Source organism: Labeo rohita, chromosome 6 (assembly GCF_022985175.1).
Source record: "Labeo rohita strain BAU-BD-2019 chromosome 6, IGBB_LRoh.1.0, whole genome shotgun sequence".
Taxonomy (NCBI): domain Eukaryota; kingdom Metazoa; phylum Chordata; class Actinopteri; order Cypriniformes; family Cyprinidae; genus Labeo; species Labeo rohita.
The window spans coordinates 28,217,615-28,234,507 of record NC_066874.1 but is presented as its reverse complement, the minus strand read 5'-3'; the positions used below and the strand labels follow the sequence as shown (position 1 = coordinate 28,234,507).

General features: G+C 34.0%; 1 protein-coding gene across 2 annotated transcripts in view; it reads right to left on the bottom strand.

The window, feature by feature from the left end:
- Window positions 1-16,893, bottom strand: part of cntn4 (contactin 4) — a 192,820-nt gene that overhangs the window by 102,452 nt on the left and 73,475 nt on the right. For both annotated transcript variants that reach the window (XM_051112477.1, XM_051112478.1), the window contains exon 5: window positions 5,843-5,938. In XM_051112477.1, the coding sequence (XP_050968434.1) occupies window positions 5,843-5,938 (96 nt within the window). The remainder of the gene's footprint in view (window positions 1-5,842; window positions 5,939-16,893) is intronic.

The following is a 16,893-nucleotide window of genomic DNA, read 5'->3' as shown; positions in this document are numbered from 1 at the left end:
CAGAATCATACAATCAATGTTGGAAAGGGTTCAAATACACAAATATGCTGAAAAACCAAAGAATTTGGGGATCTGAAGGATTTTCCTGAAGAACAGCAGGCAGTTTAACTGTTCAGGACAAACAAGGGACTCATGAACAACTAGCACCAAACAAAAAACACAGCTGTGAATCATTCAGGTAACAACACAGTACTAAGAATCAAGCGTATGTAAACTTTTGAACAGGGTCATTTTTATAAATTCAACTATTATTTTCTCCTGCGGACTACATGTAAACATCTTTTATGTGAAATATCTTACTCAGATCAGTACTAAATAAAAAAATAACATGCATTTTGTGTGATCCCTCTTATTTTGGTCAAATAATTAACATTTTGCAGATTCTGCAAGGTGTATGCAAACTTTTGACCTCAACTGTATGAACTAAATAACATTATAGTACAAAAAAATAGAACAAAAAGAATAAATATTATTATTAATAATATGTTTAATTACTAATCTAGTTGTCAAATCCTAATATAGCTGCCAAATAAACCTAGAATTGTATATTACATATATTGTTGGCTGTTTGATATATTGCTTCTGTTCCTCTTTTGTAAATCACTTTAGGTGCAAGCATCTGCTAAATGCATAAATGTTAATGAAATTTACTATTAAATTGTTATTGATTTAATAAAAATAATTCAAAAGTTTGGGGGAAAAGTCTCTTATGCTCATTACGGCTGCATTTATTTAATAAAAACACAGTAAAATCAGTAATATTGTAAAATATTATTACAACTGTTTTGTATTTTAATACAAAAATATTAAATATTTTTTTAATGTAATTTATTCCTATGAAGGTTAAGCTGAATTTTCAGCATCATTACTCCAGTCTTCAGAGTCGCATAACCCTTCAGAAATCATTTTAATATGCTGATTTGCTGCTTAAGAAGCATTTGTTATTATTATCAATGTTGGAATCAGTCATGTTGCATAATACATTTGTGGATAATTTTTTTTAGAATTCTTTGATAAACAGAAAGTTCAAATGAACAGCTTTTATCTGAAATATAAATATTTTTAGACATAAATGTCTTTACTGTCACTTTTGATCAATTTTAAATAATTTTTTTAATTTCTTTTTTAAATTAAAAAGAATATATTACTTATCCCAAACTTAAAATGTAATGTACGTAAATAAATACATATTATTAACAAATGAAATCAAAACAACAGAATGTAGCCTTTGCCTTTATAGTACTTATTTTGCTTATTTCACTTATTTGTAAACTGTAACAAACTGTTTACTTGTATGAAATAAGAACTTGAGGATTTTCAAAGTGTTCAGAGGTTACTCAAGACAACATGAAGGAACCAAATGTAGTCATTAGTTGCTACTGCTAATAATGTAGAAAGAGTGTTAGGTACCACCTTGGTATTTTAACACCTCTAGTCTCTAACATACTTACGAAAGATTCAGCCGAACTCTTTCAGTTATTATTTTTTTCTTTGTAGAGTTAACAGAGAGTCTTGCTTCCTTCCACAGCACTTTTCCTTCCACAGTGCCACAGAGACAAGGACATGATAAAAGTTAACACACAAAGGCTTCTTTCTGTTTAAATCCAGACACGTTATACTCGCACTGAATAACTCCTTTTCAGACAGTCTCGTACTCCTGTACTCTATGTTTCCTTCTACGAGTCTAAGATAAATCACGCTCCAACACCATGAATTTTCGTCTAATTTATGAGGACAGCTGAGAATAAGCTTTGGCAAACCAACTAGCAGGCACAGTCAGGAAAACACTTTGCCAAACCCAACAAAGGCAACAAGTTTCTAAACTTCACAGAATTTTGTGAACCGATATGAAAGACAGACAAAAAATAAATAAATAAATGTGGCATCTGCAGAAAACAGATACGGTTATGAGTTCCATATCGTATTATAATGTTGTTGTTGTTTTTGTAACCAGGCTCTGTAAAGTCACAATACACAATATGTTTAATATACTGTAAATGTTATGTCTGTTGGTTACAACCATTTTATTACAAATAAATGACTCAGTTCAACAAATTTCCTCATTTCTTCAACAAGACAACCACACATATTACTAGCAAATGACCTAATGACATATTTCTTACTCTTGGACAATGAAACTAATGAACATCTGTGAATAAAAGACCAACTAGCATCACCATAAGCAGATAACAATTATCTATAAAAAGCTTGTCAGAAAAAAATGATGAATTATACCATTTGTAACTAGCTGGAAGAATCTTTGTCTAATCTGATTTCTTTGTTGCTTTGCCACTTCCTGTAGCTGCCAAATTTAGAAAGCAGACCCTATTGAATAAGACACAGCCCACACATCTGCTACATTTCAGCACAGATTATAATAGTTCTGGTCATCAAATTTGATTTGATTTATTGATTTTATTATTGATTGATTTCATCCTAAAATAGCTCACTGCAGGCTTTGCTAACATATAATCTTCTTGCAATTGTTAGCTCTACCAGCTCTGTAGAGTTGATGCTAATCTCTTCTGATATCAGTGTCTTTCCTTTGTCCAATTTGTGTAATACATGTGTGCTGTGCCATTGTTTAAAGTCTTATCATGCAGCTCCACCATTCAGCATTTAAAAACTGTCTCGCTTACAATTCATGAGGTAGAATGTGAACTGAATTAGCAGCAAGACATAAATAATTACACAATTACTCATGACTATGTACAGCATATTTAAATATTTTCCTTTATTTTGAAGACTTCAGGCTAAAGTAAAATGGGGGAAATGGTGTTTATCCACCAGGGTCTAAAAAGTACATTTACAGTTTTTCTCAGTCGCTTTGGTGCATTTCTCACAACACTATTTACATTTGCACAACATTTACTTCAACCTCCACAACATTTAGTCATTTGTGCACATCATAGTAGCAGTTTCTCATTCCTTCCAACAAATTGCAAATGCTTTTGGACATGCATCAATTGCTTTCATACAACTCTCTGCTGTTTTATAACATTATCATATGCTTATGTCATGTCAGTCAAAATTAACTAAACTTGTGAATGCTGAATAGTCATTCCATATAAAACTAATAGTCCTCATTTCATTGCTTGAGTCATTACATACAAAAATGTTGAACTAGTTGTCAAAATCTGTCAAGCAAATTTTATAAAAAATTTTAAATCTTTTTTTTCCTGAAAATGTCTTCTAAATTGAACAATTTCTGCAAATGTGCATGAATGATTTACAGACCTATGTATGTTGTAGGTTCAGTTCCAATATGTACTGCAATATTGTTTACAATTGTGCACAGCTCTACCCAAAGGTAGTTTATGTTTGTTGTAAATAAGGGTGTATTTATTCGTTTGCACAATGCTTTGAATAAATTAGAATTGCAAAGAGCATATGCAGTAAAAATGTGAAACATACATATTCAGTGTCTTGTACTCAGATACCTCACTAAATACAGTAATGTCTAGCTTTACTGTAGTTTTCAAATGGCTGTGCAAATAGTATATAGTGCTGTCTTGAGCATTTTCAGGAAGCTTCACCAAAATCTGACTTTTTTGCATAGGAAAAAATTTACAGAGTAAACTGTCATAATGAAAACATGACAAAGCCATTTGACTATCTTGTTCATAAACAATGGTGTCAGGACTTTTCATCTTGATGACACTGACACTTTCATTGACATGAATACTTGCTTTTGAGGAATGAGCTATCCATTTTGAGCAAGTGACACGCTTTTGCAGGTTATCAACTAGGTTTTGCAGTTTGTACTAATTGTTTTGAGAAATGCATTAACTGTTGTGCAAATGTAAATAGTGTTGTGAGAAATGCACCAAAGCGACTGAGAAAAACTGTATTAAATATAATTATGTGGACTGAATTATTCATCGCACACACAGACATATGGGGTATTTATAGACAGATCATAGATATATAGATACAGATATGTATGTATAGATGGACGGACGGACCGACAGATAGATATAGATGGACAGATGGACAGATGGATGGACGAACAGACAGACAGACAGATAGATACAGATATGTATGAATAGATAGGTAAATAGCTAGACGGATGGATGGACCGACAGACAGTTAGATACAGATGGATGGGTGGACGGGTGGACAGACAGGTAGACAGATAGACAGACAGACAGACAGACAAAAAGATAGATAGATAGACAGATAGACAGATAGATAGATAGATAGATAGATAGATAGATAGATAGATAGATAGACAACTGGATAAATGGATGGACGGATAGACAGATAGATACACAGACAGATAGACGAACGGACAGACGGACGGACGGACAGACAAGACAGACAGACAGATAGATAGATAGATATATAATTAGACAGACAGAAAGACAGACAGACAGACAGACAGATAGATAGATAGATAGATAGATAGATAGATAGATAGATAGATAGATAGATAGATAGATAGATAGATAGATAGATAGATGGATGGATGGATGGATGGATGGATGGATGGATGGACGGACGGACGATAGACAGACGGATGGATGGACAGACAGATAGATAGATAGATAGACAGATAGATAGATAGAGATGGATGGGCGGACGGATGGACAGACAGACAGGTAGGTAGATAGATAGATAGATAGATAGATAGATAGAGATGGAGGGGCGGACGGATGGACAGATGGATAGACAGACAGATGGATGGATAGATAGATACATAGATAGACAGATAGATGGACAGACAGACAGACAGACAGATAGATGTATAGATAGATAGATGATAGGTGGATGAATGGATGGCTGGACGGACGGACGGACAGACAAATGGATGGATAGATGGATGGACAGACGGACTGATGGACGAACAGACAGATAGATTGATGGATGGATGGATGGATGGATAGACAGACAGACAGACAGACAGATAGATGGATAAATGGACGGACGGACAGATATTTACTGTCCATCCGTAAATTTTCAATTTACTTTATTCCAGTTTTAATGACACAAAAATTCTGCATATCTCGTTTGAATTCAATTTCAACTGAACACTCAGGAATTCAGTAATCTGCACAGTGACAACCCTGTCAGTAATAATTTAATAAGTGGATCAGTAATACTGTATCACCACTGCACGCAGCTCATTTTGAACATAGTTTTTAAAAACTAAAATGTCTGTTTGGATTCTGTTCCAGAATTTTTCAGATTTTTTTTCTTTTGGAAACCTTCACAACGTTAATTAGCTCACATTACAAAAGTATGAATGCTTTGGATCCATTCCACCCTTCAAAAAGGCCATGTGAAAATGTACCTATTGTGCAATAAATGCTAACAAAGCACTTCTTCTAACAAGCAACACTGTTGGCACCATTAATAAGCAGTTAAATCGCACGCTGCTGGATTAATTGATAGAGGCCATTAAAGTGATGGCAGAGTTAATGAACATTTCACGGTGGAGGTAGGGACGTGAGATTCGGCAGAGAAACTCTGGGAGAAATACAGGGGAGGAGCAGCCCAGCATGGATGAAATGCTTGATGCTTCAGGGTCTTCGTGTAACTCAGGAAGAGAGCGATCGTGATTTATGGCTTTCTGACCTGCATCCATCGCTCGGTATTGGGAAGGATGCTGCTTGACGCTACAGGGAGGCAGGTGAGGGTGGAAGTGGGTTTGCACACAAACAGCTCCGTCTCCGGAGGGTGACTGGGCTTGCCTACACATGCTGTCAGAGAATTGAGAGATGCTGATGGGATTATATGATCCGCGGATTGGACAACCGAGTGCTGGGAGACTGCTGAAAGACCTCTCCTCTGGAAAAATGAGGTGTAAATGAAATATGAACGAGATAGAAGTAGTACTGACCTCCGGAGTGAGGGGGCGGCCCGCAGAGAAGCACCACTCCTTGTCCTTCCCGGACAGACACAGAACTCCGCTTGTGGGTTTTGAAATTCTCCAAATCTGAACGAAAAGAAGAGAAAGCACAGAAAAAACATTACACTTGTGCTAAGAAAATATATGCAGCACATTTAACGCGATTGTATTTTTATACCTAAAAAACTATTTTATGCCACAATCAGCGAACCACACAAAGTTAAAGCCTTGAGGAGTGTGTATACAGACGTGGTAAATAGCCTTCAGCTGGACTGGGGGCTAAATCACCACCCATTGCGTCTGTTTATTGAGGGAGCTCGAGCCTCTTGCTGACTCAGACCAGCATAAATGGGAAAAAAAAGTTTGAGGATAAAAGTTAAATTCAAAAAAAGCGGCCAAAGAGACTGAGGGACTGGGAGAATGTCTAGCACATATTACTGACATTTATGACATCCTGCTGTGTTTTGAATATTATAGTGCAACTGGATTTTTATACTCCACCACAATGCTTTGCTAAGGTGTTCAAAGTGGATTTTAGGGCAGTGCTATTCAGTTGCTAGGTGGTTTCAAAAGCACTTTTTGGCAAGCCATTTCACTCTGTGGCCAGAGAGTTACTTCAATTTCAACTCAAAAAATGTACCTATACATACAATTCACTGAGGTTTTCAGCTGAAATGAACTCTGGTGACAGTAAAATGGCAACTTTTATTCTGTATTTTTTGCAATACTCAAATTATGAATACAGCAGCAGATTATCAATTAAGAAAGATTTAGTTGCAAGCATTTTATTTCCTCAAGGCTCTCGTACCATAGTGATTCGTAAACTAATACATTTTGATGTCTGTATCACATAACCAGCTTCAAATGTATGACTTTTCTGATGTAAACTTGCTCAGTAGCCCACCTGGTAAACCATTTCACTTGTGCTACAAAGAAACACAAGTCTTGATAAAAAAGCTTAAAGACTTGTAGAAGCAAGCTAAAATGGCATGATTGCTTCAGCAAAATGTTTTCACGTTTCTCTGTTTTGGATAAAACCTAATTTGTTTTTAGCGCCACTCACTGGACATGTCGTGAAAGGTGCAAGAATATCGCAACTTAATATTGCTTTGCAGAAATGCCGCCACAGACATATTTTTTTCCAAATGACTGAACCTACAGGGGTTGGACAGTGAAACTGAAACACCTGGGTTTAGACCACAATTAGTATGGTGTTTGGCCTCCTTTTGCAGCCAATACAGCATTATTTCATCTTGGGAATGACAAATACAAGTCCTGCACAGTAGCCAGAAGGATTTTGAGCCATTCCTTTCGCAGAACAGTGGCCAGGTCACTATGTGATGTTGGTGTATGAAAACATTTCCTGACTCACTCCTCCAAAACACCCCAAAGTGGCTCAATAATATTCAGATCTGGTGACTGTGCAGGCCATGGGAGATGTTTAACTTTACTTTCATGTTCATCAAATCACTCTTGTCACCAGTCTTGCTGTGTGTATTGGTGCATTATCATCCTAATACACGGCACCACCTTCAGGGTACAATGTTTGAGCTATTGGGTGCACATAGTCAACCTTCACACTCTGCTCTTATTGGTGGAATGTGCGATCAGTAAAGACTGGCCACCAGGCTGCATAAATATAGCCATGAAACCTCCAACACTATATTGGCCAGTGTTTCAGTTTCATTGTCCAACCCCTGTAGGTTATTCAATAGAAGCATTAAGCTGGCAATTACATTTCTTAAAACGCAGAAACTGTTTAGTGGTTGTAACTCAGATTGCTGTTCTTAAAGGGACAGTTCACTCAAAAACTAAAACTGTGCCATCATTTAATTATGTCATTCTGTACGACTTTCTCCCTTCCTTTCTTTTTCTCTCTTCAACTTGTACCATAGTGATTCGTAACTAATACATTTTGATGTTTGCATCACATAATTAGTTTCAAATGTATGACTGTTCAGGTAAACTTGCTCGGTAGCCCACCTGGTAAACCATTTTACTTGGTTTGATACAAAGGAACACAAGTCACAATAAAAAAGCTCAAAGGCTTGTAGAAACAAGCTAAAATGGCATGGATGCTTCAGCAAATGTGTTCACGTTTCTCGGTTTTGGATAAAACCAACTCACTGGGCATGTTGTGAAAGGTGCAGAAATATTGCAGCGTAATATTACTTTCCAGAAATGTCGCCACAGAAACATTTTTCCAACCTATTCAACCTGGGTAATTCAATAGAAACATTAAGTTGGCAAGTACATTTCTTAAAACGTAAGAAACATAAATTTAGTGGTCGTAAGTCAGAGTGCTCTTCTTAAAGGGATAGTTCACTCAAAAATTAAAATTCTGCCATCATTTACTCATGTCATTCTGTGTTTACGAATCACTATAGTACAAGTGGAAGAGAGGAAGAGTTCTCTCTTCCTCTCTTCCACTTGTACTATAGTGATTCGTAAACTAATATATTTTGATGTTAGCATCACATAACCAGCCTCAAATGTATGACTTTTCAGATGTAAACTTGCTTGATAGCCCACCTGGTAAACCATTTTACTTGTGATACAAAGGAACATAAGTCACGATAAAAAAGCTCAGACTTGTAGAAGCAAGCTAAAATGGCATATCTGCTTCAGCAAATGTGTTCACGTTCCTCTGTTTTGGATAAAACTGAATTTGCTTTTAGCACCACTCACTGGACATATTGTGAAAGGTGCAAGAATATCGCAACCTATATTGCTTTGCAGAAATGTCACCACAGACACATTTTTCCAACTTTTTAAACCTAGGTTATTCAATAACAAGCATTAAGCTGGCAAGAACACTGTATAAATTTTAAAAAACTGTTTAGTGGTCGTAAGTCAGATTGCTATTTTTAAAGGGATAGTTCACTCAAAAATGAAAATTCTGCCATCATTTACATTTTTCTTGGTGTGTGTGTGTTGAAGTGTTTGTTCATCAATATAATACAATTTAGTAGGTCTACAGATAATTTTGGCCCCACTGGTTTTTAAAACCGATCTCCAAAATATCTTCTTGTTGCATGATTTGATGTATCAATAATGTCTGTAGCAAAAACCAATTTAACACTCAGGCTTAGTTTTTTTTTTTTTTGTTTTTTTTTTGTATTTCCTTACTAAAGATTGCAATGTGTTTAAAAGCTCACTGACAGACCTCAATTGCAAAACATCAAATCTACAATCACCAGCAATGCCATTTTACGACGCTTAACAGATTTGGCGTAAAGATGAGGACAAAATCAATGAGTCCCTCCAAACAGAAGAGTGCTCTTGCCCAATCGTGGCAGTGTTTTGCTAAGCGTGAGCCACACATGAGTGCTTTTAATGGCTCCTGCAGTTATCAGGCCCCCTCTGAGTTGCATTCATCACAAATCGTGCCGGCAACCATTACAAAGCCGTTCCAAAAAAACACATCAGAAACTGAATTTCCTTTCCTTTGAAACTAATTTAGATTTGACAATTGACGGAAAACAATAACAAGCCACAACAGCTTCCTGCTTGTCCCTTGCGCAATTGTTGCCTAAAATCACCGGGAAAGGTAATTCGTACAGGAAGATTGAATGCATGGATGGGCGCCTTGTAAAGTCTCAGGTGGGAACTTGCGAAATGCAGTTCGTTACGGAAACCTTTATTGTTTTTCAGAAACAAAAATGAACAATTAGATGATGTGTCTACGCAATAGGCTAGACCACTGGGGCTAGTTGTCACATAGGGAAGTTTCCTGTTTTCTCTAGTACTGCTTTTGTATGTTGATTTTAGAGATTTAACATAAAATCATCTAAATTTAGAATAATTTCACAAATATATTCCTACAAAAACTTTACATAGAGGCAGGGCATCATATGTGTGAAATTTAAAAATATTATCTTTTTTTTTCTACAATTAATTATTGGCATTTATTTTTCTTTTTTTGTGTGTGTTAATAATTTAAATTGGGCTGAAAAGCCTAAAATAGTTTACTCAGTGTCCGGTTCTTAATATGACAGCTTACAACAAGTAATGTGACAACATGCCTGACTATTATAATAATAAAATAGCATGTCTTTATTAAACTGTGTAAGGAATGCTTCTATCCAGAAATTGGCTTTTAGTAATAAACCTACAGTACCATGAGAAATATTCACTGGATTAAAAAGTGTGAAAACATCCCCACTAAAAAAAAAGAGGAAATTGAGAGACTTCATGAATTAATTTGCTTAATTCCCATACCTAAAACCCACCACTAAATTCCACTCTCAACATGTCTGGAATAATCTTGAAATTATTTGACATTAAATCACTGCAGAGGGTTTTTTAATGGCATCCCTGTTGCACTTCAAGGATCAAAAATACAGATGCTGATGTAAAAAAATTCTGCGAGACCAGCACGCTTTTGAATTGGAAAGCGTGAAGTCAGCTTTGTGAGCCCCCGCTGTCATCTTCCTCAAAGGGATTCTGCAGTCGCTCAGCTGAAAAGTACATCAAAGTTCAGAGACCCCTTTACTTGAGTGACTCGCATTGAAGAACACCTCAAAACTGGCCTCATCTAACTAAATCATTACATAGGTCAGATTTTCTAAACAAAGCTGCATGCAACGGCGCTAACTCTCACGCCACATGCTAACGCTGACATTTAATGCCACATATTGCACAAATCAGAAGAATTAACCCACATTAACCTCATCTCCAATGATCCTAGTTCTGTGGTGTCACCTGAAGCACTGATGCAGAGATGAAGTGGCTCTTTATAGGCGAAATCAATGCTAAATCTTCCTCACTTCCCCCTAAACACAGACCAGCGATTGGTTCTGCTTCGGGGCTAGATTTAAATGCGAAATTATGGTGCTCAATGGTTTATGAAGATGACTAAAAGGTCAGCTAGGATGTGTCATGTTGGCTAGAGGACAAGTCTATTAGGGGGCTTTGGCTAATTATTTCTTAAAACATAAATTTCTTTTTAACCCTGGGAGTCAGCTGCAATTTGAAACACTGGTCTTCTATTAGGGAAAGCAATTCCTGTGCATTTTTCACAGATTAATATGTGACTTTGCGGTAAAGGCTCATACACCTCTGCAATGAGCAGTTTATAATGAAGGAGTAATTTATGTAATTGCTTTTTCGCTGGGACGGAGAATCAGCGTTAGTGAGCTGTTGAAACCACGCTAGTTATTTTTATTTTCTTTTCCAATGGATGATAGGAAATCATCTTAGAAATGACACTAAATTATGTTGAAACTCACACTGATTTTAGTAATCGGTCGTAACTTATTGTGTTTTTAAAATCAACGCTTTGCACCAAAAAAAGATACAAGTGGTAAATTAAAATTAAAATAAAAAATAAATAAGCAAAAAGCTGTATCAGGACAGCTGGGCCTTTTTCCCTAAAGCCCACCAAATGCTCAGCATCCAAAGGCCAATGAAATGAATTCAAGTCACAGATGTGTCATGAATTGTATGAAGCTTATTGACAGACTGTTAATACTTGTAATACTCGCAGGCTAATTACCCGTATGAATGTCAGGGCATAGCTGGGAATGAGGCATGCAAATTATTCATCATTTGTTCATATTAATGTGACACAATGTTATAGGCTTTGTTTTGGAAGGAAATTACAAAATTCTGATTCAGTATCTGTTCGTGCAAAACAGCGAACGCAGTGAAACAGAGTCCTACTTTCATTACTACACTAGCAGATGGACAGACAAAAGGAAACAAAAGATGGAATAAAAAAGTGCACCCCCTTTTATAAACCAGTACCTTCATAAACAATTTAACAGTTTAAAATAAATAAATAATAATAATAAAAAATGTTAAATATTAAAACAATAACATTTATTTGACTGCATATGCAAATCAATGCAGACATAGACAGACAAAAAGCAAACCGTAGAGATTCAAACATGAAATATATGTATACTATAGGTTACAACGGGGCTAAAGGCACCCGAGGTAAAACACGCCTTTGATATTATTTTCCTCTAAACTACTAAATTGCAGAAAAGCGTGGCGTAGCACTTTCCTAAATATCCACTTTTTAAGATAAACATGCAAATTTGTCTGATTCTGTGCTTGCTTGATCTAATATTGGAGAATCACAAAAAATGTTAAATATATCTTGAGACAAAGGTCTTCTTAACGATTTTTAGTTTTGCTTAAGATAATTAAAGCAGCAGTTTTAAAATAACAAAAGAATATATAAAAGTATGGTATTTGGGGTAAAAAGCACCCCTGTTGTTGGGGCTAAAAGGCACAATAATTAACATAATAATTAATAGAAGGCTGACTTTTCTATTTGTTGACATGACATCGTTATATTCAGATGGTAAATATCATATATTATGTTGGGTGCCCATCTTAGAGATAATCACCATGTTTAGAATGAAACCTTCATATTTAAAAACATGCTATTATTCATGTCATATAATAAAATATAATTTGTTGTTAGTACTGTAAATCTATATACAATTACTATGGGATCTCCTTCAATGCTTTCAGAATCTTTACATTTTTTTTTTTTTTCTGTATTTTTTATATTAACATATTTTAATGACAGCATATTTACTGAACAAACATTAATTCTTTTATTTATCAAAATAAGCAGAAAATAGAACAAACTTTGCTAAAGTGATTGTTTTGAACAAGAATTAACTTAGACAAAACATTATTTTAGCTAAAGTATTTGTATCAATACTGTGTGCCTTTTACCCCATGCAGGTGAGCCTTTCTGATATTATAAATATTGTGGTATCGCGATAGCAAAACTGTGTCGATATTATCGTGTTCACATGACGATATGAAACAACACAGGTCTTCCAGGCAAGATTTTTTAAGCATTCTAACATAAAAGGTCTTTAAAATTGCGTTTTGGGCCATTATTCTTTGGCAAAGCATCTGTCAAACTAACTAAAATCGAAAGCACAATATTGCTTAATCCCATCATCAAGTCTGTTTTCGTTGTGCGTTTTCAAAGAGAAATGCGCACATCGTTCAGCCGATCAGCTCGGCTCCGTTAACAGTGAATGCAGTGAACTCGTTTATTACATGTGCAGGGAGTTTAGCGCACATTTGGGAATGCAACGGCCACTAGTTATGCTTTATTATCTCTGCAAATGATTACAGCATTTCACTTGATTTGTAGCGAGATTCGTTTTTGTAAGCCTGTTTTCACTTAAGCTGGAATTTTTCTTCAAAATAAAAGCTCTACTGCCATTTCCGTCAAAATAAAAGCTTAAACGTACAGTATGAATTGCTGACAGCTAGTGGTTTAAATGGGTAACATTGCTGCAGTCCAAATTCAGAATATTTTTTTTTTAAGTGTAGAAATTAGGAAAGAAGTATTGCAATTTCCCTGATGTTGTGTAAAGCAAATATAATATACCTAAGAAAAACTAATTTTTATTTAGTTTACAGTGCAATTGTTTTACAATACATGACTATTACTGTCATAGGAATAACAATAATATATAACATTGTTATTATTATTATCTAATTTGTTTGACTTCTGAAACACCAGTGTAAATGTAATTTAGACTGAGACAGTATATCACAGTTAAAAAAAAGAGTGTTGAATCCCCTTTAAAGTTAAGGTACAAACCAATTCAAACAGTCAAATGAAAAAAATGACTTTTGTCTGACTTAAGTTTTTTTAGGAATGTAGGTTGGAGCTGTTATTTTTGAACTCTCAAAGTGCAATAGACTTTTAACTTTTAAATGTACAAAATTTAATTTGCCTTTTTTATATATTGCAATAAATATCATATCGTGGACTTCATATTGCGATATTATCATATATTTTATGATAATAATAAAATATACGCTACCGTTCAAAAGTTTGGGGTCAGTAAGACTTGTAATAGTCTTTAAAGTAGTCTCTTATGCTCATCAAGGCTGCATTTATTTGATTAAAAAAAAAAAACAAAAAAAAAAAAACAGTAATATTGCAAAATGGTTTTACAATATAAAATAATGTTTTTTATTTTAACATACCTTAAAATATAATTTATTCCTGTGATGAAAAGCTGAATTTTTATCAGCTGTTACTCCAGTCTTAAGTGTCAAATGATCCTTCAGAAATCATTCTAATATGCGGATTTATTATTACAATGATCAGTGTTGGATAATATCAACAGCTGTGCTGCCAAATATTTTTTGGAACCTGTAATTTTTTTTTCAGGATTCTTTCATGAATAACAAGTTTAAAAAGTACAGTGTTTATTCAAAATATAAATATTTTATAACAATGTAAATTATTTATTATTAACTTTTAATAAACTTTTAATTATTAACTTAATACATCCTTGGTGAATAAAAGTATTAATTTCTTAAAAAAAAAAAAGAAAAAGAAAAAAGAAACAATAAAAATGTACTGACCCCAAACTTTTGAACGGTAGTGTATATTTTATAAAATAAAATAAAATATATGAGATTTTGATATTGTTACATCCCTAATATGTATCCATATATACATATACATATATATATATATATATATATATATATACACAATATATGTATAATAATAATGTATAATGTAATAATATTTGCAGCAAGTTATGTTTACACAGTACCCAAACTTCAAGGAAAATCCAGGCGGTAGTACCTGGATTGTGGCCAGGAAACAGCAAACCAAAAAGCGAGTGCTTGAGCACTCATGATTATAACCCTATTGGATTGTATCTCGACATGATGGGAAGGCAACAAAGGGCCGGACTGCCACTTTCATGTCAATGAAACACAGGATGTTAGATAAAAGACTAACAGAAGCCATACAATTGAGAGCCTACAAGAACAAAGTGGACAAACACATTCAACATCTAAGGTACTGAATTAATTTCAGGCAGGGAAAAAAGAAACAAATGTCTTTTTGGCTATATTTTGGATAGAGATAAAAGCCTCAGTGATTTGGAGAGGGGACATATGGTCGTCCACAGCAAGAGTGGGGCGCACCAGTTTTGATCGCAGCCGGTTTACCTTTTTTGGGCTACTGACAAATCCAATCTTGATGTCACTGTAGTTTTTTTTTTTGTTTTGTTTTTTGGAGGAGGTTACAAGTGGTGCTCCCCGCTCTATAAACACACACCGAAAAGAGCAAAGAGACTATTGTTGTTTAAAGTACTCAGCAGGCTGTTTCCTTCAGGATAGCACACAGCTGAGGTTTTTCAAAAAGAAAGTGAAACAGACAGAAAGGAAGAGGGGGGGAATACTTAAACAAATGCTTCTTTTAATATACACAGCTGAAACCATTCACTTCTTTATTTCCCCTGAAGAAACGTGGCATAAAAGCATCCTGCACCAGCCGCTCACATGAAGGGACTACTTTAAAAAGAACACACGCACACGCATCCCCATAAACAGTTGGGGCTGGGGGGGATCCAGATGGTATTCATTTAAACAGTTCAGGCTAAGGAAATGCGGTGTTATAAAATAAAAATGTGGTAAACACGCATTTAACACGTACAGGCAAACTATAAATCAGATTCTCAACTGGTTTGACTTCAGGACACAAATTTTACATTAAACATCAAGTTTTCAACTGTTTCATGTACAAAACTGATCATGTACTAAAAATCAGATGTGCACACTGAATGTGAATATTACAACAAGCAGAATTACTTGACAAATTAATAATTTTGGAAATGCAAATGCAGCACAAATGCAAATAACAACAGAAAATACAGACCTGCCATGACCAACTAATTCACAAGCACTGTTATTAATGAAGTAAACTGTTTTCTTAAAAAAAACAAAAAAAAAAAAAACCGACAACTAATTAATAATTTAAAACATAATGAATAATGATAATAATTTAAAAAATAATGTTGTTAGAAGAATGTTTTCTTAGATTTATAGCTTCTGGTTTAGGTTAGTTTTTTAAATAAAAATAATAATAATAATTTAAATTATTAAATAATTAACAATAAATAAATTGTGCTCAAACTATATCTTAGAAATATATATATATATATATATATATATATAATTTAAATTTAAATACATAAAATAATAATAATAAATGTCCAAAGTTAAAAAGTAAATAAATAAATAAAACTAATAGAATTTCAAAATGTCCTTGATTAATGACAATGAAAATATGAAGTAAATTGTTTTCAATTAAAAAAAAACAATTAATACATAATTTAAAATAATAATAATAATAATTCTTGAAGAGGATGTTGTTAGAAGAAGGTTTTCTATAGCTCAGAAAAAATAAATGAAAATAAAATATCATTTAAAATTTAGAATAAATAAAACAATTAACAATGTCCACAGCACATCTTAAAAATGTAAATAATAAATAAATAAAAACAATTTCAGAATGTCCTTGATCAATGGCAATCAACATATGAAGTAAAGAGTTTTCACTGAAAAAAAAATTAATACAGAATTTAAAATAATAATAATAATAATAATAATTTCTTTAGAGGATGTTGTTAGAAGAAGTTTTTCTTTGATTTATAGCTTCTGGGGATATTTTTTTTAGCAAACTGTGCCCAAATCATAGGTTAGGTTAGAAACTCAAATTTAAAATAAAAAATAAATAAATTATTTATCATTAACAATAAACTGTGTGCAAAGTATAGCTTAGATTAAAATAAAATAAAAATAAAATAATATATAATTTAACATTTAGTATAAATAATAAATGCCCAAAGTACATCTTAAAAATTTAAAAATAAAATAAATAAATATATAAAAACTATTAAAATTTCAGAATGTCCTTGATAAACCCCAGAAACACATTCTTTTCCCAAATCAGCAGCAATTCAATTCCCAGATCAGCCATGGTGTTAGAGTGTAAAACTGTTGCTATGTTCCAATGGGACATCTCATTTTTCCCCAAATTTAATGGGAATTTATTTACTCTCAAATCACTAACAAAATGTGTTTTTACCTGAATGACAGGTATGCATTTGGACTGAGAAGGAAGACCTGATGCTGCCGTGATGTAACGTCCCTTGAGCACTTTGCTACTCTGCAATTCATAACAGTTTGAAATGAAGAAAAACGACACCACTGAAGAACTTCCAGCTATGCAAAACCCATCTGATGAG